At 48.8% G+C, this 24,594-nt stretch overlaps 1 protein-coding gene across 2 annotated transcripts in view; it reads right to left on the bottom strand.

Moving 5' to 3' along the window:
* The window catches only part of LOC138580191 (alpha-2-macroglobulin-like), a 574,708-nt gene that overhangs the window by 459,757 nt on the left and 90,357 nt on the right, over positions 1-24,594 (bottom strand). For both annotated transcript variants that reach the window (XM_069650528.1, XM_069650529.1), the window contains exon 4: positions 5,793-5,928. In XM_069650528.1, coding sequence (XP_069506629.1) covers positions 5,793-5,928 — 136 coding nt within the window. The remainder of the gene's footprint in view (positions 1-5,792; positions 5,929-24,594) is intronic.

The raw sequence follows: 24,594 nt of genomic DNA, 5'->3' as shown, positions 1-24,594 counted from the left end.
CCACTTAGCAAATCACAATGCCAGAAACATGCACATGAACGAATAGAGTCCCATTACTTAGACAGATCGTATTCCTACACATTTGCCTTCCATCCCTATCCATACCAGATGCGGTGGAATTGGCCAACAGACGGTAAAATCTGCCGTGATCAGCCTAAGATGTCATTGGTGGCCTGCAGCCACACTGGTCTCTATTACTGGATACCAGCAGAGCCGAATCTTTGCTACGTGTGTTAGCAAGGAAACCCTGCCTGAAAACATGGAGTCTTTACATATAGGGTGGGAGCGCGTTAACCCTTTTCGGTGCCCTTCGATGAATGCATTTGTCCTAATTACCACAGGAAAGCACTGGAGTCCGGGCAGTGAAAGCACCAATGTTGATGGAATCCAAACACCCTTTTTATGGGATCCACTATTTTATGCAAAAAAAATAACGATTTGGTCCGAAAAGACTGCAATGCTGGCACCACCACTATTATGCCATTACAGAGAATTGGTCAGAGAATGAGGACGCAGAGGTAGGGAACTGAGAAGGCTGGTGGTGGAGGACGCACTGTAATCACGAGGCGTCCCTGGTAGAAGGGATTTGATGTCACATTAGAAGCATGCTTTTTTGGAAAACCAATATGTGGGAGTGATAGGGAATCATATACACATACAGTGAAGCAAAGTTGTATGGGTGGTGCCGAAATATCCTAAGACCTGAAAGTGATATCGAATCACACTAGTGCGGGGTGAAGTGAGGTGCACGGGTGGTGCCGAAATATCGTAAGAACTGAAAGTGATATTGAATCACACTAGTGCCGGGTGAAGTGAGGTGGCACGGGTGGGGCCGAAATATCCTAAAACCTGAAAGTGATATTGAATCACACTAGTGCTGGGTGAAGTGCGGTGGCATGGGTAGGGCCGATGTATCCTAAGACCTGAAAGTGATATTAAATCATACGAGTGCAGGGTGAAGTGAGGTGGCAGGGGTGGGGCCGATGTATCCTAAGACCTGAAAGTGATATTGAATCATACTAGTGCGGGGAGAAGTGAGGTTCACGGGTGGGGCAGATGTTTGTTTGCTTGTTTGTTTATTAATTTGATAATGCGCACCAAACCCTCAGGTAGACGGGCGCAGCAGTAAAAGAATTCGAGGCTTGGTTACAGTGCCAGTTGTAGGCAAGTACATACATGTAAATAATATACAGTAATAAATGCGGTAAAGTACAGTGTATATTACAAAGGGTGTAGCTAGGTACAGTTCAAGGCCGCTTATTTACGATAAAGTTTGTACAGTATATACAATATATACATGTGAGTGCAGAACATAAAATACAGTGTGAGGTATCCGATCTCGCTGATCAGGGTGCAAGTTAGAGACCGGGCTAGGCGAGTCCAGTAGGGATGGTATGGTGGCAGGGGGTTATAGCTCGTTAGTGAAGAGCCAGTTGATAGTATTGTGTCTGAAGCTAGTGTAGGGTAGTGGACGTCTAAGGTCAATTGGGAGTGTATTCCAATATTGCACAGCTTTGACTGGGAAGCTAGTTCCTCCAGCCATAGACCGCTTAAATCGTGGGGTTTCAAGCATGAATTAATTGGCGGACCTGGTAGGTCGGCTTGTAGTTCTCCTAAGGATTTTATCTGCTAGGTATGAGGGAGCTAAGTTGTTTAGGCATTTGGAAGTTATGGAGATAGTTTTGAGGAGAATTATGTCTTTTATTTTTAGCCAGTGGGTTTCTTTCCTGAATTTAGAGATGTGGTCTCTGGTTGGGACATTCAGTGCTGCTCTTAGGGCATTATTTGCCAGTCGTTGTAGTTTGTCTGTGACGTATTTGTTAGCTCCTTCGTACAGGGCGTTGCAATAATCTAGTCTGGACATAATTAATGCATTGGCCAGGGTAGTGCAGCTGGCACTAGAGAGGAAAGGTCTGGCAGCGCAGATTAGCTTGCAAGTGTAAGCTGTTGAGGAGGTGAGGGAGCTAACTTGCTTTTTGAGGGTGAGGGCAGAGTCTAGATAGAAACCTAGAGTTTTTACTACAGGCAGAACTGTGATGGTATTCTTATCAATATTGAAGGATATGTAGTTTGAGGGTAGTTTTTTTAGGTTTGAGGCAGATCCGAGGAGCAGTATCTCAGTTTTTTCGTCGTTCAGACAGAGGCCATGGGTCGCCATCCATGCCTGAATGAGGGTGTATATCTTGTTCACCAAGGCCAGGTCTGTTTCATAGTTGCCCGAAAAGGGGTATGAGGATCTGGGTATCATCTGCATAATTTGTGTAGATGATGCCCAGTCTGTCCAAAATGTCAAACAATGGCTTGGTGAAGATGTTATACATGGTGGGTGAAACACAAGAGCCCTGTGGGACTCCGCATGTTATTTGGATCGGATCAGCACAGGTTGATGTTGAGAAGACTCTTATAGTCCGGTTAGCTAGAAAGGATTGGACCCATGCTATAGCTTCTCCTGTGAAGTTGGCAGCGATCTTGAGATGGTTGCATAGGACGGCGTGATCCACCAGATCGAAGGCGGCCAACAGGTCCAGTAGGAGAAGCAGGGCAATTTTTCCGCGATCCTTCAGCTCCTCAATTTTTGTTTTGAGGTCTAGCAAGGCTGTTTCGGTACCATGGAGGGTACGGAAGCCTGATTGCCGGGTGCCTAGCAAGTGGTTGGCTTCCAGGTAGTCCTGGATTTGTAAATATGCCACTCTGTCAATGATTTTGAGAAGGAAGGGCACTGCCGTGATGGTCTGTAGTTCATGGGGATGGATGGGTCGAGGGTTTGTTTTTTAAGTAAGGGGAGGACCCAGGATTCTTTCAGGTTGGTTGGTAGGGTGTTAGATTTAAAGGATGAGTTTATGATGATGATGTATCCCAAGACCTGAGAGTGATATTGAATCATACTAGTGCAGGGTGAAGTGAGGTGGCACGGGTGGTGCCGATGTATCCTAAGACCTGAAAGTGATATTGAATCATACTAGTGCGGGGTGAAGTGAGGTGGAACGGGTGGGGCCGATGTATCCTAAGACCTGAAAGTGATATTGATTCATACTAGTGCCGGGTGAAGTGAGGTGGCACGGGTGGGGCCGATGTATCCTAAGACCTGAAAGTGATATTGAATCATACTAGTGCAGGGTGAAGTGAAGTGAGGTGGCATGGGTGGGGCCGATGTATCCTAAGACCTGAAAGTGATAGTGAAACATACTAACGCAGGGTGAAGTAAGGTGGCACGGGTGGGGCCATTGTATCCCAAAACCTGAAAGTGATATTGAATCACACTAGTACAGGGTCAAGAGGCGGCAAGGGTGGTGCCGAAATATCCTAAAACCTGAAAGTGATATTGAATCACACTAGTGCAGGGTGAAGTGAGGTGGCATGGGTGGGGCCGATGTATCCCAAGACATGAAAGTGATATTGAATCACACTAGTGCAGGGTGAAGTGAGGTGGCACGGTTCGGGTCGATGTATCCTAAGACCTGAAAGTGATATTGAATCACACTAGTGCAGGGTGAAGATAGGTGGCACGGGTGGGACGATGTATCCTAAGACCTGAAAGTGATATTGAATCACACTAGTGCAGGGTGAAGTGAGGTGGTACGGGTGGGCCAATGTATTCTAAGACCGGAAAGTGATATTGAATCACACTAGTGCAGGGTGAAGTGAGGTGGCACAGGTGGGGCCGATGTATCCTAAGACCTGAAAGTGATATTGAATCACACTAGTGCAGGGTGAAGTGAGGTGGCACGGGTGCGACCGATGTATCCTAAGACCTGAAAGTGATATTGAATCACCCTAGTGCAGGGTGAAGTGAAGTGGCACGGTTGGGGCCGATGTATCCTAAGACCTGAAAGTGATATTGAATCACACTAGTGCAGGGTGAAGATAGGTGGCACGGGTGGGCCGTTGTATCCTAAGAACTGAAAGTGATATTGAATCACACTAGTGCAGGGTGAAGTGAGGTGGCACGGGTGGGCCGAGGTATTCTAAGACCTGAAAATGATATTGAATCACACTAGTGCAGGGTGAAGTGAGGTGGCACGGGTGGGGCCGATGTATCCTAAAACCTGAAAGTGATATTGAATCACACTAGTGCAGGGTGAAGTGAGGTGGCATGGGTGGGGCCGAAGTATCCCAAGACCTGAAAGTGATATTGAATCACACTAGTACAGGGTCAAGAGGCGGCAAGGGTGGTGCCGAAATATCCTAAAACCTGAAAGTGATATTGAATCACACTAGTGCAGGGTGAAGTGAGGTGGCATGGGTGGGGCCGATGTATCCCAAGACATGAAAGTGATATTGAATCACACTAGTGCAGGGTGAAGTGAGGTGGCACGGGTGCGACCGATGTATCCTAAGACCTGAAAGTGATATTGAATCACACTAGTGCAGGGTGAAGTGAGGTGGCACGGTTGGGGTCGATGTATCCTAAGACCTGAAAGTGATATTGAATCACACTAGTGCAGGGTGAAGATAGGTGGCACGGGTGGGACGATGTATCCTAAGACCTGAAAGTGATATTGAATCACACTAGTGCAGGGTGAAGTGAGGTGGTACGGGTGGGCCAATGTATTCTAAGACCGTAAAGTGATATTGAATCACACTAGTGCAGGGTGAAGTGAGGTGGCACAGGTGGGGCCGATGTATCCTAAGACCTGAAAGTGATATTGAATCACACTAGTGCAGGGTGAAGTGAGGTGGCACGGGTGCGACCGATGTATCCTAAGACCTGAAAGTGATATTGAATCACCCTAGTGCAGGGTGAAGTGAAGTGGCACGGTTGGGGCCGATGTATCCTAAGACCTGAAAGTGATATTGAATCACACTAGTGCAGGGTGAAGTTAGGTGGCACGGGTGGGCCGAGGTATTCTAAGACCTGAAAGTGATATTGAATCACACTAGTGCAGGGTGAAGTGAGGTGGCACGGGTGGGGCCGATGTATCCTAAGACCTGAAAGTGATATTGAATCACACTAGTGCAGGGTGAAGTGAGGTGGCATGGGTGGGGCCGAAGTATCCCAAGACCTAAAAGTGATATTGAATCACACTAGTGCAGGGTGAAGAGAAGTGGCACGGGTGGGGCCGATGTATCCCAAGACCTGAAAGTGATATTGAATCACACTAGTGCAGGGTGAAGTGAGGCGGCACTGGTGGGGCCGATGTATCCTAAGACCTGAAAGTGATATTGAATCACACTAGTGCAGGGTGAAGTGAGGTGCCACAGGTGGGGCCGATGTATCCTAAGACTTGAAAGTGATATTGTATCACACTAGTGCAGGGTGAAGTGAGGTGCCATGGGTTGGGCCGATGTATCCTAAGACCTGAAAGTGATATTGAATCACACTAGTGCAAGGTGCAGTGAGGTGGAACGGGTGGGACCAATATATCCTAAGACCTGAAAGTGATATTGAATCATACTAGTGCAGGGTGAAGTGAGGTGGAACGGGTGGGGCCAATATATCCTAAGACCTGAAAGTGATATTGAATCATACTAGTGCAGGGTGAAGTGAGGTGGCATGGGTGGTGCTGAAATATCCTAACACCTGTAAGTGATATTGAATCCTGCCAGTACAGCGTAAATTAAGTTGGCATGGGTGGTGCCAATGGCAATGTATCCTAACAACAGGAAGTGATATTGCGTCATACCAGTAGAGGATGAAGTGAGGTCGGGGTGGTGCCGATGTATTTGGAGCTTCAGCAGCTGGTTTATCATCATGCAAGACATGTACAGTGAACAGTTTTACTTCAGCATACAAGAATAACACCCCTGCAGAGATTCTACAAATGAAGCACAATTCACTTCAGTGCCCCTACCTGCAGAGGTGGTAAATGGACCTCCTCCCATTCCTGGATAAAATGGAGTTGGTGTGGGCTCCGGGCAGTAGTTGGGTTTCGGACACGCCTGCTGCTTCCTGTTATCCGTACTGTATATGGTCACCAAACTATTGGCCTGTATATTGTAAAGAAAATCAAATAAAAATGTAAGTTTACAAACCTTTCTCTTTCCAGGACTGGCATCACACAATGGCCCTCATTACGACCCTGGCGGAAATCGTGGCGCAATATGCACCATGGAGCACGGCGGAAAGCTGCCGATAGCGCCATGGGGGTTGGCGGATTTACCGCCCCATTCCGACCTTGGCGGGGCGGTAAATCCCCATTCCCCATTTTACCCTTCCCCATTCCCATTTTTGCCCCATAGGGTATAATGGGAGTGGGGAAGGCGTTAATTGCGCCACCGTAAAATACGGTGGCGTAATTAACAACAAGGTCCCGTAGCGCCATGGATTTCTCCGCCCGGAAAAACCAGGCGGAAAACGCTCCATGGCGCTACGGGAACTCGTAGTAGGGCGGACGGGTCCGCCGCGAATAACGCTGGCGTAAACCCACTCCGCCAGGGTCGTAATGAGGCCCAATGTGTGCTAACACATCGAGGGCTAAAACCATTACAGCCAACCCTTGCCGAGACAACCTAAACCATTTTAAACTCCCGCGCTTTCACTCCAAACTATTACCCCCACCCAGTCTGCATCCCAAAATGTTACATCTGGAATATTTAACTTTTTTATGAAGACATCCTTATAAACCTCAGATCCCATTCAAGGTCTTGCTGGATTTTGGCCCAATCAAGGCACGGTTCTTTTTTGGCAGTCCCAGACTCCCAACCTCCCAACCTCAAACTCCCTCTCCTCACCCACTTGTTATGCATGGCCATCTATAGCCATCCCCCTCTCTAACTAAGTCGCCGCTAAGATCTCCTAGCACCTTACACTACACTCAAAGCCCACACAGACGGCCTCCACAGGCCTAGTCATTATCACACCAACACTAACGGAGCCAGGACTAAGCTAGCCTCCATAGCTCCAACACACTCTCCCACATCAGCGGCTTACCAGACCCCCAGCACCGTAGTCCATCACATCTTGGGTTCTTCCCTGTGCAGAAAATACTCTGTTTCTCCACCAAACGCGAAGAAAGCACATTGGTAAAGGAGTACTTCAGACCTGCACTCATCAACATCACAGGTTTCTCATCTGCCTCTCCCACTGTTTCACTAATGACCCCCTCCCACAACCCCCCACCCAGCTTTCTACGTCCACGGCCATGCGCAGGGAGGCCACCTATATTGGCAGAAGGGTGATTTAGATGACCACTTACCTGTGGTGACATTGTCCGGGTTGAACACTGGCTCTAATTTCACTGGCTGAGCTATGCGCACGGATCATTCTCCCACAGATATCCGTTTTTCCTTTGGTGGCTTTGCGTTGACCCTTTTCTCTAAAGGCGAGCCACACCTTTGTGCAACCCCTGGCCGCCCCTTCCATCCGATTGTACGCCACAACTCCTGGTTCTTTCTCCTTCTGAACTCACCCTTGCATCCAATACTGCCCTGCGTCCTCCAAGCCCCTAGAACCTTGACTGTTGATCATAGGCCTTGTTCCTTTGCCATTTTCCAAGCCTCTGTCTCTCCAAAGAGCCTGAAATGAATGTGCCTAGCACTATTCACCAGATCCTAGCCTTATTTCACCTGGCACTTCTGAACATCCATGCTGGCCAAGCTTCATTGGCAAATACTCCCAATGCATGAACACCATCGCCTTGCAGGCACCATATACACGACACAGTCATGGATGCAGATGGCTGAAGACGCTCTTCCGATGCTTCTTCATTAGGGTTCTGCCAGTTTGCGTCACCCTCCACCAAGTAATGGGGTAACAGCCAGGCATAGCAGGCTACTGATTGCAAAATACAACAGGGTTTACTCCCGTTCCAATCATCATAGCGGTCACCCCAGCTGAGGTGATATAGCTTCTTAAACGTAAGGCGCCCAATCCAGTGGATGATGGCCAGATGTCTCCTTAGTAATCAATAGGGAGTCTGCTTAGCCATATTGGCCTTAGACGAACACATGTTTCCCTTTCCTCGACATTGGCTCTTTCTAGTGATCCCAAATGCGTGAAAATGAAGACTTCCTTAATATGAATGCTAGCTTATGTCGTGTGTGAGAGCCATGCCTTCTTTCGATCGCTGAGGGGTGCGTCTGGATTACTGCTTGACAGGAGATTAAGCGTGCACCGATAAAGGGGGAACACAGTTGAGAGACAGCAGGAATGAAAAGAACCTATAGATTCTTTGGCCTCAGGGATAGGCATGGAACAGGTGCTGAGCCCTGGCACATGGTAGGAAGACAGTCATGGGATATGGGTTTCGCTAAAGGGTTCTAGGTCACCATAGGCATCCTCTCATGGCACTGTGCAGAGGCATTGCCTGCAGGCTAGGTCCTAGCACACAGTATGAAGGTGTTGGGCAGGAGGCTCAGACACAGCAATGTTGCAAGCAGGTACGAACATCCACCGAGCAGAGCAGGCACACAGTGATAGCAGGTTCTGTAGACATGGGGCAGGAGGGTCCTCTTATGTGGGCAGCCACAGTCATGGAAGGGAATAGTTTCTTACCTGTAACTCCATTTCTCCAGCATTGGTATCTTTCATGGATTCACATGCTTTGAATATTCCCCGTCGTCAGGCTGGGAATCCCCGGTACATTATATAGACCCTTTCCCGTAGGAAAACTTTTTCGACGCTTATGCGTCCTATCCACCTCGTTTTGTATCATGCGTGCCCGTGCCGTCAGGACGTCATGATATAAATACAGGCCCCGCCCCCGCGCTCCCTCAGATTTCGGCCCCCAAAGTAGTGGGGGAACCGGTTTGCATGATCAGGGGAGGCAGGTGGGCGCATGTGAATCCATGAAAGATACCAATGCTGGAGAAATGGAGTTACAGGTAAGAAACTATTCCCTTCTCCAGCATTGGATCTTTCATGGATTCACATGCTTTGAATAGATTACATAGCAGTACTACCCCCAAGAGGAGGTGTGCATGCAAACCCCTATACATTCTTCGCAAAAGGCCGTTCCCTAAGATTATGTATACATCAGTAATAGTTTACATAGGGAAAAAAGGACCACATACAGTCATAAATTCCACAGGATGCCACCCCGCAGCCGGGGCTTACCTTACTGGAATAGGTGTCGAAGCACCGCCTGTCCCATCCGGGTGTCTTCGGCATGTTGCTGCGACAGGCAGTAATGGCGGGTAAAGGTGTGTGTAGTCGCCCAGGTAGCCGCCATGCAGATGTCCCCTAGAGGGACTCCGGCCCACAGTGCCGTCGACGATGCCGCTGCTCTAGTTGAATGAGCTCTTGGCCGTCGTAGAAGAGGCTTCCCTGCCTTGGAATGGCAGTACGAGATGGTAGATGACACCCATCTTGAAAGTCCTTGCTTTGAAATGGCTTTTCCTCTAGCACCCAACCCATAGGCCACAAACAGCTGTCTCGTTTCTCTGAACGGTTGCGTACGATGAAGATAAAACTTGAGAGCCCTTTTTACATCCAATGTGTGTAGCATGCGCTCCGCTCCCGAGCATGGCTCCGGAAAAAACGTAGGCAACACGATAGAAGAGTGTTTATGAAACACCGAAGGAGCTTTTGGTATGAACTGTGGGTTAGTGGCTAGGACTACCTTGGTCTTGAAAAATCGTAAGTATGGTGGGTCCACCATTAGAGCCTGAACTTCTGAGATACGTCGGGCTGAAGTGATGGCCACCAGGAAGGCCAATTTCCACGACAGAAACTTCAGAGACGATGATGACATTGGCTCAAACGGAGGTTTCATAAGAGACGTTAAGATCAGATTGAGGCTCCACTCCGGTGGAAATTTCTTCTCTGGAGGGAAACTCCGAAAGAGGCCTTTAAGGAAGTGCTTAATCAGGCGGTCGCTGAACAATGGTGCCGAGTGCCGTCGACGAGTAAACCTGGAAATGGCTGCTAGGTGTACTTTTATTGACGACACCGACAGGCCCATTTGAGCTAATAACAGCAAGTATGGAAGGAGCTGTTCCGGCCTAATCGATTGCGGGGCCAAACCTGGTTGATCCTCACACCATTGACAGAACCTTTTCCATTTGTACGCGTATGAGGCGTTTGTGGAAGGTGCTCTTGCCGCTTGCAGGATACGTCGACAGTCCTCCGGAATCGTTAGCCGACCAAATTCGGCGAAGTCAGGAGCCAGGCCGTCAACTTGAGGCTGTCCGGGTCGTGATGCCAAACGACACCCTCCTGTCGAGACAGAAGGTCGGGGGTCTTCTGGAATCTCATCGGTTCCGCCGCCGCTAAGTGTAGTAGGTCTGAAAACCACACTTGTCTGGCCCAGTATGGGGCCACCAGAATTACCCGACATGGGTACCTGAGGATCCATTGCAACGTCCTCCTGACAAGGGGAAAAGGAGGAAATGCGTACAGGAATTTGTTCGTCCATGGGAATGAGAACGCATCCCCCAGTGAGCCCTGCTGAGGCCATCTGCTTGCGTACTGATGGCATTTCTTGTTGTTCTTCGTTGCAAACAGGTCTATGGAAGGGTGTCCCCATTCCTTGAATACTTGTTGAAGTTGTTGGTCGTTCAGCACCCATTCGTGAACTTCGTTCATTTCTCTGCTGAGGGCATCGGCTTTCACGTTTTTCACTCCTGGTAGGTGAAATGCTAAGATTTGTATGTTGTGTTGAAGGGCCCAATGCCAGATTTTCTGTGCCTCTGTCGATAGGGACCTGGAACGTGTCCCTCCTTGTTTCCTCAAGTAGAACATCGTAGTGGTGTTGTCCGTCATGACACGCACCACCGAGTCCCTCAGTTGCGGAAGAAAAGACTTCAGAGCCCATCGCACTGCTCTCAGTTCTAGCAGGTTGATATGCAGGGAGGACTCCTGCAAAGACCACTGGCCTTGTACCTGTAACATATCCAGATGAGCTCCCCATCCGCTCAGCGATGCATCCGTCACCACCGTCTTTTGGAACTCTGGTTCCAGTAGAGGCATCCCTCTCGTTAGGTGAGTAGACACTTTCCACCAGCCGAGTGCTTGAACTAGTTGTTCGTCGACGACCAGTCTGTCGGACCAGCGACCTCTGCTCTGTGCCCAACGGTCCGCTAGAAATTCCTGGCAAGGCCTCATAAACAGACGGCAGTTGTTTATTAACGGAATGCAGGACGACATGGTCCCTAGCAGGGACATGTACTTGCGCACAGAGACTCTGGTACCGCCGCTCCATTCCGACGCCTTGTTTTGAAGTTTCTGAATTCTTTCGCTGGATGGTTTCACCAGGCTTGTGTGCGTATGAAACTCCGCTCCTAGAAAGACCAAGGTCCTCGAAGGCTCTACTGAGGACTTGTTGAAGTTTATTGCGAAGCCCAGTTCCTGTAAGATGGACATTGTGGCTCGTAGACTGTCTCGTGTTTGTTCCTTGGATGACCCTCTGATTAGCCAGTCGTCTAGATATGGATAGACATGATGACCATCCTTCCTTAAATGGGCCGCTATAGGGGCCAAGCACTTGGTGAACGTCCTGGGGGAGGACTTGAGCCCGAACGGGAGGACCTTGAACTGAAAATGCTTTCTCCCGACGACGAATCTTAAATATCTCCTGTGTCGTGGGCGTATTGGGATGTGAAAATAAGCATCCTGAAGGTCTAGTGAAGAGAGATAGTCCATGGGTTGCACCGATCTGATAACCTCTTGGAGTTTTAGCATTTTGAATTTTTGGCTCTTTAGCCACTTGTTGAGTACCCTCAGGTCGAGAATGGGCCTCCATTTGCCGTTTGGCTTTTTGACAACAAAGAACCTGGAATAAACTCCTTGGCCTTCCTGTGCCACAGGAACTCTCTCTACCGCCCCTTTTCGCAACATAAGCTCCGCCTCTTGTCGTAGGATTTGGAGGTGGGGCTGTGTCGAGAATAAAGGAGGAAGACGCGGAGGCTTGTCTTTGAATTGCAGCGCATGACCCATGCGAATCGTGTCTAGGACCCATCGATCTTTGGTGATGCATTTCCATCGGTCGAAGTGATGAGAGACTCGACCCCCCAGGACGTTCCGAAGGCCGTCATTGGTTGCTGGTTTGCTTGTTCTTCGTTGACGACGGACCTGAGCCTCGCCGCCTGGAGGCTTGATAGTCCCTGCTTCCACGTGCCGACTGGGACGCTCGTCTGAACCCTTGTGAAGAGTACGAGGGCCTGTTAAATCCACGGTCCCTCGAGGCTCCAAAGCGGGAGTTTCCAGAAGCACCTCTGAAAGGGCGAAAAGAGCGAAAATTTCTACCCGTTTGAAGGGCGCCGAGGGACCTAGCAGTATCCGTGTCTTCTTTCATCCCTTTCAGCGCTTCATCAACCTTTTCGCCAAACAGGTGCTCCCCTTCGCATGGCATGTCCAGGACTTTGTACTGTACTTCAGGACGGAAAGTAGTACATTTGAGCCACGCTTGTCGACGAAGCACTACTCCATGGTTGATTTGTTTGAAACCAGACTCTGCTAGGTCCACTGCGATATTAATAGCGTGGTTCGAGGCCTCCTCGCCGTCCCGCACCAGTAACATAGCTGCTTCTCGGTGCTCGTCTGGCAGGTGTTCTAGGATAGGGGCTAATTTGTGCCACATTTCCCTATCATATCGTGACACGATCGCTAAGGAATTGGCTGCTCTTACTGTCGTCGCTCCGACCGAGAGCACCTTCTTTCCAAATGCGTCCTGCCTCCTAGCCTCGCTTTCCGGTGGCGTTGAACATTTTTTGCTGGACCCTGGCCTTCCTAGCTGCTGCCGCCGACACCACCGAGTCAGACAAAGGCTGTGATGTTAGACATTTTGGAGTGGACTCCGGAGCTTTAAACTTTTTCTCGATCCGTCCCTTTATGGCTGGTTCCGAGAACGGATGGCGCATCGTTTTGAGACCTTCTTGCCACACGTGGTCAAGGATTGGGATGGCAAATACCGATTTTCTCCTTTGACCCATATGGTCAAAAAGGAAACAGTCTTTCCTCTGCTCCTCAGGAATCAAGCCGAATTCGGAACACGCTTTCCCCATCATTGCATGGAAGGCTCCCACATCATCAGGGGGAGATGGCTGTGTCTGGCTCCTCGTAGACTCCAATTCTACATCCGAATTCCATGTCGGGTCCCTCGACGGTGACAGGGAGATGTCTGACCCAGAGTCATCATGTATAGAGTCGGACTCCGACAACTCACCCTCCTCCTGAGCTCGAGGACGATCTTTTACCGCCTGGGGAGCCGATGGGTGATTCGTCGACGAGCGAGCCGTACAAGTTTGCTCGTCGACGGAAGGTACAGACAGAAGTGACGATGACGTCCCAGGTTGAGGGAACTGGGTATCCAGCCGCTGTAGTAGCTTCTGAAGAGTATTAAGCACATCCAGAGACAAAACTGTCTGGGGGTTCAGCAACGTGGATGATATAGGTACCATACCCCCGCTCGCACTCGTCGCCGTCGTCGTCGACGTGGAAGGCCGTAAGCCTAAATCCAATGGCTGCAGAACCATGTCACCTTCCCCTTCCGCCGAGCAGGCCGTGTCTGGCTGCAGTAAGACCTCAGGGGGGATCGGGTCATAGACCTCAGGCAGCCAAGCCATAGACTGAGTTTCCGTCGACGAAGGAATCCCAACCGCTGCTGCTTGAACGGTAATAGGCATCGTCAATGACACCGAGGTCGACGAGGAAGTCGTCGTCGTCGAGCCTTTAGACTTCGTTGTCGATTTTGATGCCGACTTCCCGGCTGAAGCTTCTCGACTCACGGAAGACCTGGGACGGTCCCCTGAGGAGGATTTAGACAGCGCCAGCCTCTCCGTCTTAGATGATGAGGAGGAGGAGGGCTTTTTATGAGATGAGGAGGATCCAGCATGTTTCCCCTTATGCTTGTCCTCAGGGCGAATTTCTGCTGGCCGCACCTTCTTCGATGGAGGCTCCGACTTGCTCCTGGAGGCCGTGGAGCCAACTTCCGAAGCCGGGTAGGCACCCGCTCCGTCATTAAGCCAGTCGACCAGCCTTCTTTTACGGTCCTTAAGGGTTTTTTGGGAGAAACCCTGGCATATCTCACATGTATCCGCCGTGTGGTGCGGGTGGAGACAGTAGATACAGTCCATGTGGCCGTCTCCTTCATAAACCTTTTTGAGGCCACAGGTTGCACATGGGCGAAATAACGCCTTTCCAGACATAATTCTCCAGATTTGAACTTCGCTTACGCGAAACAGACAAAAAAACAATCTAGTTATCACTAGTAGTAACACGAAGATCCCACTGCTTTGAAAGACGGTTGAAATCTGAGGGAGCGCGGGGGCGGGGCCTGTATTTATATCATGACGTCCTGACGGCACGGGCACGCATGATACAAAACGAGGTGGATAGGACGCATAAGCGTCGAAAAAGTTTTCCTACGGGAAAGGGTCTATATAATGTACCGGGGATTCCCAGCCTGACGACGGGGAATATTCAAAGCATGTGAATCCATGAAAGATCCAATGCTGGAGAACTGTTGGTGACAGTGTTTATACGGTCTGGAGTACACAAATGGAGCAGAGATTCCTGTCCGATATTGGCACACACAGGCAGCACTGGCTGGAAGAGTAGGTTGTGTTGCATCTCTGACAGAAGCAGTTCTTTTCATGACAGAGATTGTGCATTCACCTAGGGAGCTTCTGTGCCTCACGAAGGAAGTGTGGTCATCTCACAGATGGAGGACCTGGCCATCTCACAAATGGAGAACCTGGTCAGCTCAATGACAGAAAACCTGGTTAGCTCACTGATGGAGAACCTGGACAACTCACAGATGGAGAACCTGGCCAGCTGGCAGATGGAGAACCTGGACATCCCACTGATGGAGAAGCTAGACAGCTCACAGATGGACAATGATGGAGAACCTGGACAGCTCACAGATGGAGAATTTAGACAGCTCACTGATGGAGAACCTGGACAGCTCACTGATGGAGAACTTGGATAACTCAATGACGGAGAACCTGGATATCCCACTGATGAAGAACGTGGACAACTCACTGACGGTGAACCTGGACAGCTCACTGATTGAGAGCATGGACAGCTCACAGATGGAGAACCTGGACAGCTCACTGATGAAGAACCTGGACATCACACTGATGGAGAACCTGAACAGCTCACATATGGGGAACCTGGAAAGCTCACTGACGGTGAACCTGGACAGCTCACTTACGGTGAACCTGGACAGCTCACGGATGGTGAACCTGGACAGCCCACTGATGGTGAACCTGGACAGCTGACTGACGGTGAACCTGGACAGATCGCTGACGGAGAAGCTGGATATCCCACTGATGAAGAATGTGGACAGCTCACAGATGGAGAACCTGGACAGCTCACTGATGGTGAACCTGGACAACTCACTGATGGTGAACCTGGACAACTCACTGACGGTGAACCTGGACAACTCACTGACGGTGAACCTGGACAGCTCACTGATTGAGAGCATGGACAGCTCACAGATGGAGAGCCTGGACAGCTCACTGATGGGGAACCTGGAAAGCTCACTGACGGTGAACCTGGACAACTCACTGACGGTGAACCTGGACAGCTCACTGATGGACAGCATGGACAGCTCACAGATAAAGAACCTGGACAGCTCACTGAGGGTGGAAACTGGACAGCTCACTGACGGTGGAAACTGGACAGCTCACTGATGGTGAACCTGGACAGCTCACTGACGGAGAACCTGGACAGCTCACTGACGGAGAACCTGGACAGCTCACAGATGGAGAACTTGGCCATCTCACAGATGGGGAACCTTAATAGCTCATAGATGGAGAGCCTGGACAGCTCACAGATAGAGAACCTAGACAGCTCACAAATGGAGAACCCGGCCATCTCACAGATGGAGACCATAGACAACTCACTGATGAAGAGACAGCAAATCTCACTGATGTTGATCATGTACATCTCACTGATGTAGCTCATGTGCATCTCACTGACTGAGAACCGGCACATCTCATTGATTGAGAACCGGTACATCTCACTGACTGAGAACCGGTACATCTCACTGACTGAGAACCGGCACATCTCATTGATTGAGAACCGGTACATCTCACTGACTGAGAACCGGTACATCTCACTGACTGAGAACCGGTACATCTCACTGATGGAGAACATTTGCACCGCACTGATGGAGAAATCGTGCATCTCACTGGTGAAGAAATCGTGCATCTCACTGATGGAGATGCTGTACATCTCCCTGTTGTAAATCTGATACATCTCACAGACAGAGAACCTGTACATCTCACTGACAGAGTGTCACGGTTCCAGTTCCTGGACCGGGTGTCCACCAGTCACTTAAGCTATTCACTCCCGCAAAGCATATACGATGCTCCTGGCGGTTACCATGGCGCCTGCATGAACGTCGCGGCTTCAAGCGGAGCAACGTTCCTAGACTACTGAGCGTCTCTACTGTTGCATTGGTTGCGCAACACCCGACCACTATGCGGCGTGCACGCTTATGTCACCACGTCAGATGCTCAACACAAGCATAAAGAAGCAAGGAGTCCATTTGGCTAGCGCTTCTGACTGAAGTAAGTTACTCTGTGCCTTTGCTCCGTTGTCTCGTTTCTGACTTCTGTCTCCTGTTACCGACCCCTGCTTTGTATTATGACTTGTCCTGGATCTCGATTTACTTCTGTCTACTGTTACTGACCTCTGCTTTGTTACTATGACTTCTCTTGGGATTACAAATTTCTTGTTCTGGTTGATTTCCTGGTTTATGAACACATTTCGCTTTACGGATTGCTTACTGGACCCTACAGTAACGGAATTGGTATTTAACTATCTATCTTACTAACAGAGAACACTGAACTTTGGACACCTTGCTGATTATTCAGAGCCTCCTCGGTTTCCCGTTCGAGCGCCCTCGTGCCGCCTGGGTATTCAGGTCCTTACTAACCATATTAACTCCCTCCTCCTTTCGCCTAGGCTGGTTTCCATATTTCTGTTCTTTAATTCTAATCAAAGAATCCCATCGAGAAACACCACCTTGTTAGGACTTTTTTGCCATCAGTCATCATCTTTCCTTCAAAGCCCAATTCCCAGCCTACCCAGATTAGTGTCTAGTAGCTTAATTGCTTTATGTCTTCAACCAAACTCCTGTACTAAAACTGTCCTTCATTCCTTTGCAGCCTGGTGAATACCTGGTGATATTTTCGCTCTTTCATGTGAACCTCTATCCTGTCCATATTACTTTTAACGGACAGGGTGATATTTCATAGGGAAGGTCGCCCTCTCAGAGGAGGCCCTCAGTGGGCTGACCAACTAACAATCCAAACAGCTGATCTTCCGTGTTCTTAGAGGGTTTGTCGTTCCTTGGTACCGTGAGTATTGACACAGAGAAGCTGTACATGTCACTGATGGGGAAGCTGTACATCTCACTGAGGGACATCCTGCACATCTCACTGGTAGAGACCTTGGCCATCTCACTGATGGAGATCCTGTCCATCTCACTGATGGGACCTCAGCCACCTCACTGACAGAAAAGCTGTACATCTCACTGATGGACAAGCTGCAAATCATCTCACTGATGGAGAAGCTGCACAACATTTCACTGACGGAGGAGCTGTGCATCTCACTGACGGAGGAGCTGTGCATCTCACTGATGGAGGAGCTGTGCATCTCACTGTTGGAGAAGCTGCACATCATCTCACTGACGGAGTAGGTGTACATCTCACTGATGGAGAAGCTGCACATCATCTCACTGACGGAGAAGCTGCACATCATCTCACTGACGGAGGAGCTGTACATCTCATTGATGGAGAAGCTGCACATCATCTCACTGATGGAGAAGCTGCACAACATCTCACTGACGGAGAAGCTGTACATCTCACTGACGGAGGAGCTGTACATCTCACTGACGGAGGAGCTGTACATCTCACTTATGGAGAAGCTGTACATCTCACTGTTGGAGAAGCTGCACATCATCTCACTGACGGAGAAGCTGCACATCATCTCACTGACGGAGGAGCTGTACATCTCATTGATGGAGAAGCTGCACATCATCTCACTGACGGAGAAGCTGCACAACATCTCACTGATGGAGAAGTTGCACAACATCTCACTGACGGAGAAGCTGTACAACTCACTGATGGAGAAGCTGTACATCTCACTGATGGAGAAACTGCACAACATCTCACTGATGGAGAAACTGCACAACATCTCACTGATGGAGAAACTGCACAACATCTCACTGACGGAGGAGCTGTACATCTCACTGATGGAGAAGCTGTACATCTAACTGCTAGGAACCTTGGTCATCTCACTGATGGGGGTCCCGTACATCTCATGGATGGTACAACGAAGTATCACTGTAGGGACGGTGGAGTAAGCGTGGGGTAATATGACAGAGATCGGAAAAGTGCATGCAGGGTGAAAGTGCATGCAGGGTGAAAGTGCACGAAGGATGAATTCTAGCAATTGATTTAGTCTGAAATAGTCTCTATGTCAGCTCCTCCCGAATGGATCCAACATGTTTAGCTATGAGGATACCGCACCCACTAAAGAGAATTTGCCTTTGCACCTTTTTCCCCCATTGACTCGCAGTGCAGTCATTTATATGGTACAACGTTCGAAACGTTTGGGCTGAAAAATCATAAGTCTTCCTACACAATAGGGTGAGTAGGTTGGGATGGCCGCACGGCAGTAACATGTTGTCACGACTCGCTCCCTTCGCTCCCGTTCCCACCATTTGGGGGCATGATTTGGGGTTTATTCCCTACTGGACTTTTCCTCCGAACTTTATGCTACAGTGCTGTGATGATTTGGGAGCGCTAAATCCCTATTTTCCCAGCTACTTCCCTTCCGGATCCATTCCAGGTTTTTGGCAGCCAGCATGCTTCTTTAACCAAATGACTATGCTTCCCAGAATGCCTGGCCCACTGCTCCACCTCCACCCTTGCAACACAAGGTTGGGTGGAGGATAGGTAACAGCTGTGGCGGCAGGTGCAGCAATCAGCACACCCGAGGCGTGTGCTCGTTAAGCAGCTTTAAAAGCCTCAGTCTTACTTCAGTCCAGCGCTGGTCATCGTTTGCAGTGTTCCTGTTTTTGACTAGTCCCTGGTTCCTGATTCCTTGCCTTTGTACCTACTTCCTTGTTCCTGTTTTCTTGTTTCCTCCGCCCTGAATTTCGGATTCATGCGCTAATTGATTTCTGCTCCCTTGATTTCCCTTTTTGTCTTCCTCTGTTTGCAGGCAGCATTTCTCAGTGCTTTCCCCTTTTAGATGCAGCCCAGTTTGTCTGTGTTCTATATTTCTTTGACTCTGTCCTTTGCTGCTGTTACCCATTTGCCTTAGCCTTCCTCTTAGTTTAGTTTCCTGTCTTTTCCTTGGAGGAGTAGGGAGAAGTTTGCATAGGTTATTTCGTTTTTCCCTGCTCCTGATCCTTACTTTCTAGAGGATCCATTCCATGTTTTCCACTGCACTTCTGCATTTATTTTCCCTTTGATTATTAGGTGTGGTGTGCGGTAGTAGCTAGCTCCTGTGTGAATGCTTATGTTTTCCTCACTATTTTGTAAACACTATTCCCACTTAGGTGTTTAGTTTTCCTTCCATTGCTGTTCTAGCCTTTCGGGGTCCCAGTTTCTTCAACAGGATTCGTGGGCTAGCTGACATTCAAGAGGTTTATCTCGTCCTCGTGAGTACAGTTCTTAAGTTCCCTTATGTAATACCATCAAGAGTGTTAGTACACAGATCCTGTCATTGCTTGCCCTCCACGTGGGTTTAGCGCTGTCAGTACCTGTAACAGCAATTGGGGGTAAGGCGCTTGCCGACTTTCCTCGCGGTCAGGTGCTTACCCCACATCCCTTTTCATATATTGGTTTTGATGTCACACTCTATTTGCACTCCTGGGTTCTAGCATACCTGAGTCGTAGTTCCTGGGTGCACATTTCCCTTGCCATATTCGCTGCCTTTGTACTCGCCTGACTAATCCTGACAGTATGACCAGCCCAAAATTCCCATTGAATATGGCAAGTTTAAGAAAGAAAGGCAGCAAGGCCTCTAACAAGTTTGTACAGAAAGCTTCCCCTACATTTACCTGTGACAATCAAATCACTAGTCCTGACTCCAATGAACTCCTTGTCACGAAGGGGCATTTACGTGCAAAGTATTTTTCCCATAGGATGGCACATCCTACATGGCCTGATCCTAGTTCTATCTTTGGTTTTGATCCCGATTCTATGTCAGCACAAGCCTTAGCCGCAGAAAACAACACACTGTTAGACTTATTATACGAGAGTACCTCTGTTGTTGAACCCCATGATTCCAGTTGTGCTTCACCTCAGATAGAACAGTTTCATGATACCAACATAAAGAATGGAGGGGTTTCTTGCATAACTTCTGTTTTCTACCCTCAGTCTAACGCATACTCTGTTGCACAGGTACATACTGTAGTCCCTAATGCCAAGAGGTCTAATGTCAATAGTTTGTTTAAGGGAAACACAGACCAAGTTGGAAAGATAAACTATAAATCACAGAACCTGCAAGCAGTAGAGGACAATGTACAATCGATGCACATCCAGATTGCTAGTGCAGGATCCAGCCCTGATGCCACTATGCTTCCCCCTGTGCCTGCTGATAGTGATGTACAGTTAATGCAGGGCATGCTAAGAGCTAAACTTGAGGAGTTAAGACAAGAACTCATTTCTGCACAAGAGGAAAATAAAACCTTACACTCTTTACTGAATACACCTCAGACTTTATCTGTTGATGTGGAGGAAGTGAACACTGTTCAGCCCCTGAGTGAAGAGACTTTGGTAAACCATGATATTTGTCGATATGTTAGATCTATTGGGAGTGAAGGTCTTTCGTCTAGCACAGCGCTTAATCTAGGCACAGGTTCTAACAATTGTTCTGCTGTTTATCAGGGATTGCAGTTAGCTGAAGAGTTACAAGCCACTCCTTTACCAAAAATACCCTGTGTAGCAGTTTGTCATAATTCTGAGCTAGCACACATACAAGCTTCTGATTTCCAAACACAATCCACAATGGTGGCATACACAGATTCAGTCACTACCGTAGGCTTAGGCCCTGCTCTTGATACAGCTGCTGAGACTGAAGTAGATGTTAAAGCTGATGTGGAAAACAATGTTACCTCTGGGTTCACTCTTCCTTCTGCCACTTCTGATCAATACGAACAGTCAGAGACAGTACAGATTTCATGTTCTGATGGACTCATTCCACAGTATACTGAACCAAAGAACCGTCAGGCGGTTCCTGAACTGTTGATTGATAATCTGCCTCTTTCAGAAGCTAAAACAGAGGAATGGACAATAGACGAAATCCTGATTAACAGAGACTTTACTATGGTGATTCCACTGATTGATTTTGACTTCTACAAAGAAAAAGACTCTGTGTTACCCACTAAAGAAAGGGACTGCAAGGGTACAGCTCAGTCTTTGGTTACTGGTGCCAAGGAGTCTACTGCCCTAAAGGTGCCCTTCATTCCTGAGCCACCGATGGGTCTGTCCACTTCTGAGACTTCTGTCTGTCCTCCTACAACCATTGACTCTTCTATGATTCAATCCACAGCCCTGCAGTCATCTTTGGCACACCTGTCTTCAACCAATGAACCGCTGCCATGTCTGCCATTTACTCAAGAGCCAGTCCCAAAGACCTGGACATGTTTGTATCCAGCAACCGAGATTGCTCCAGCTTGCATGCCCTCAGCCTCAAGGTTTCCCCTGACCTGCCTGTCTTCAGCTACAGTGACTCATCCTGCAGATCATCCTTCAGCTTTAGAGCCTCCGGTAGTCCATCAAAAGAGCATGTCTTCAGTCCCGGAGTATACTGAGTATTTGCCTTCAGTTCATGAGACGCCTGTATCCTGCATAGCCTCGCTGCCAATATCAGAGGTATACCTGTCTACACCATCAGATTCTGCTGTATTTTCTTCTGCTCCAGCGATTCCTCCTGAATCCCAACCATTTACAGTCGATGAACGTCTAGCCTGCCTTTCTTTTGCTTCAGGAGGAGCACCAGAATGCCTGCCTTTTCCACAAGACGATTCTCCCAACTGCTTCACTTTAGCATCAGAGCCTCCTAAAGATGCAGCATCAGAGTTTGAGACTTTTGCCAGCTCCCGCTTCAGAGTCATCAAGCTGGACCAAGTGGTGAGTCAGAACCACTCACTTGGGTGTGCACAAGGGGTGGTGCAGACCGGCGTATTACCTACAGGACTTGTGCAACAGAATTCCGCCAAGAAGCACCAGTCGGGTGCTAGTAGCCAAAGGAAGGGAATGACTGCTGCAGTTCAAGATGTGTCTGTTATTGCTCCTTCTGCGAGTCTGCCTGAAATACCAAGTACTGCGTCTATCACTCCTATCAGGATGCCAAACATCCCTGCTGTGGTATCCCACGTGAAACAAAGTGGCTACACGACTTACACCAGGAGTACTAGCCTTGTACAACCCATTGGACTTTCAGGTCTCCAAGGCGTAGAACATGTGCAGTCAAACCTTAGTCACTTTCAACCACAAGCCTTTTCCCAGATGGATGACAGAAGGAAATCTGAACCTCTACCTCAGCCACCACCTTCTCTAATGGCTGAGCATAAACCTTTCCTGAAGCCAGCATTTTCCTCACCTCCCGCATGTCCACTCTCGGCAGAAAGGCTAACAGAGCTTCTACCATTGCCTAAGGCATGTTGCACCAGCCTGCCTCCCTCCTCAAAGACTTATAAGGGTCCACTCCCTGTGACTGAGCTTCCTGGACCTTCCAACTCTGCTTCTGGTCCTGCAAGTCCTTCATGCCTTTCTTCGAACCATGAGTCTCTTCCTCACCAGAAGCCACCGTTTCCATCAGTACCACCTCCAAAGACAAAGCACTCCTATCATGGAAGTCCATCTGCCTTTGCCCACAGGCCACCATTTCCATCAGTACCACCTCCAAAGAAAAAGCACTCCCATCATGGAAAGAAGATGTCTCGTGCGGGTGGCGGGCACCCGAAGCCGGCCGTAGGAGGGGGTATACTGTCACGACTCGCTCCCTTCGCTCCCGTTCCCACCATTTGGGGGCATGATTTGGGGTTTATTCCCTACTGGACTTTTCCTCCGAACTTTATGCTACAGTGCTGTGATGATTTGGGAGCGCTAAATCCCTATTTTCCCAGCTACTTCCCTTCCGGATCCATTCCAGGTTTTTGGCAGCCAGCATGCTTCTTTAACCAAATGACTATGCTTCCCAGAATGCCTGGCCCACTGCTCCACCTCCACCCTTGCAACACAAGGTTGGGTGGAGGATAGGTAACAGCTGTGGCGGCAGGTGCAGCAATCAGCACACCCGAGGCGTGTGCTCGTTAAGCAGCTTTAAAAGCCTCAGTCTTACTTCAGTCCAGCGCTGGTCATCGTTTGCAGTGTTCCTGTTTTTGACTAGTCCCTGGTTCCTGATTCCTTGCCTTTGTACCTACTTCCTTGTTCCTGTTTTCTTGTTTCCTCCGCCCTGAATTTCGGATTCATGCGCTAATTGATTTCTGCTCCCTTGATTTCCCTTTTTGTCTTCCTCTGTTTGCAGGCAGCATTTCTCAGTGCTTTCCCCTTTTAGATGCAGCCCAGTTTGTCTGTGTTCTATATTTCTTTGACTCTGTCCTTTGCTGCTGTTACCCATTTGCCTTAGCCTTCCTCTTAGTTTAGTTTCCTGTCTTTTCCTTGGAGGAGTAGGGAGAAGTTTGCATAGGTTATTTCGTTTTTCCCTGCTCCTGATCCTTACTTTCTAGAGGATCCATTCCATGTTTTCCACTGCACTTCTGCATTTATTTTCCCTTTGATTATTAGGTGTGGTGTGCGGTAGTAGCTAGCTCCTGTGTGAATGCTTATGTTTTCCTCACTATTTTGTAAACACTATTCCCACTTAGGTGTTTAGTTTTCCTTCCATTGCTGTTCTAGCCTTTCGGGGTCCCAGTTTCTTCAACAGGATTCGTGGGCTAGCTGACATTCAAGAGGTTTATCTCGTCCTCGTGAGTACAGTTCTTAAGTTCCCTTATGTAATACCATCAAGAGTGTTAGTACACAGATCCTGTCATTGCTTGCCCTCCACGTGGGTTTAGCGCTGTCAGTACCTGTAACAGCAATTGGGGGTAAGGCGCTTGCCGACTTTCCTCGCGGTCAGGTGCTTACCCCACATCCCTTTTCATATATTGGTTTTGATGTCACACTCTATTTGCACTCCTGGGTTCTAGCATACCTGAGTCGTAGTTCCTGGGTGCACATTTCCCTTGCCATATTCGCTGCCTTTGTACTCGCCTGACTAATCCTGACACATGTGTTCTAGTTTTTAGTACTGTCCAGGCGGTTGCGCTCTCAGGACATGCATGTTATCCTATAAACCCAGTCCTGTATCTTGCTTGCCCCAAAGAGCACTGGAAGATAAAAGTAACACAGCTGAGATGCTTCACTTATGAGGGACTGTTCTAACCAAGAAATTGCCAAGAGTATGGTTACCTTTCTGTGCTTCAGCTATGGGATTGTACAATAGAATTCTTTTTTTACGAATCCTATTGGTGCGTGCTACTGCAATTGCTTTTGTGCAGGAGCTGCAGGCTGGATGCATGGCATGCAGAGGACATTGCAGGTCCTTTTGAATTGTATTTGAAGGAGGACTGTGTTTTGGAAGAATGTCAGCACAGTGGCTTGCAACCTACACCTCCTCATGGAGTTACAGATAGGGTGCAAGATATTACAAATATTTCATGGACAGCCGGCATGCATATTTCAGAAATAAACTTTGCAAATAGT

Source organism: Ambystoma mexicanum, chromosome 3p (genome assembly GCF_040938575.1).
Source record: "Ambystoma mexicanum isolate Mex_15411 chromosome 3p, UKY_AmexF1_1, whole genome shotgun sequence".
Classification (NCBI taxonomy): domain Eukaryota; kingdom Metazoa; phylum Chordata; class Amphibia; order Caudata; family Ambystomatidae; genus Ambystoma; species Ambystoma mexicanum.
This window is presented reverse-complemented; position numbering and strand designations above follow the sequence as displayed.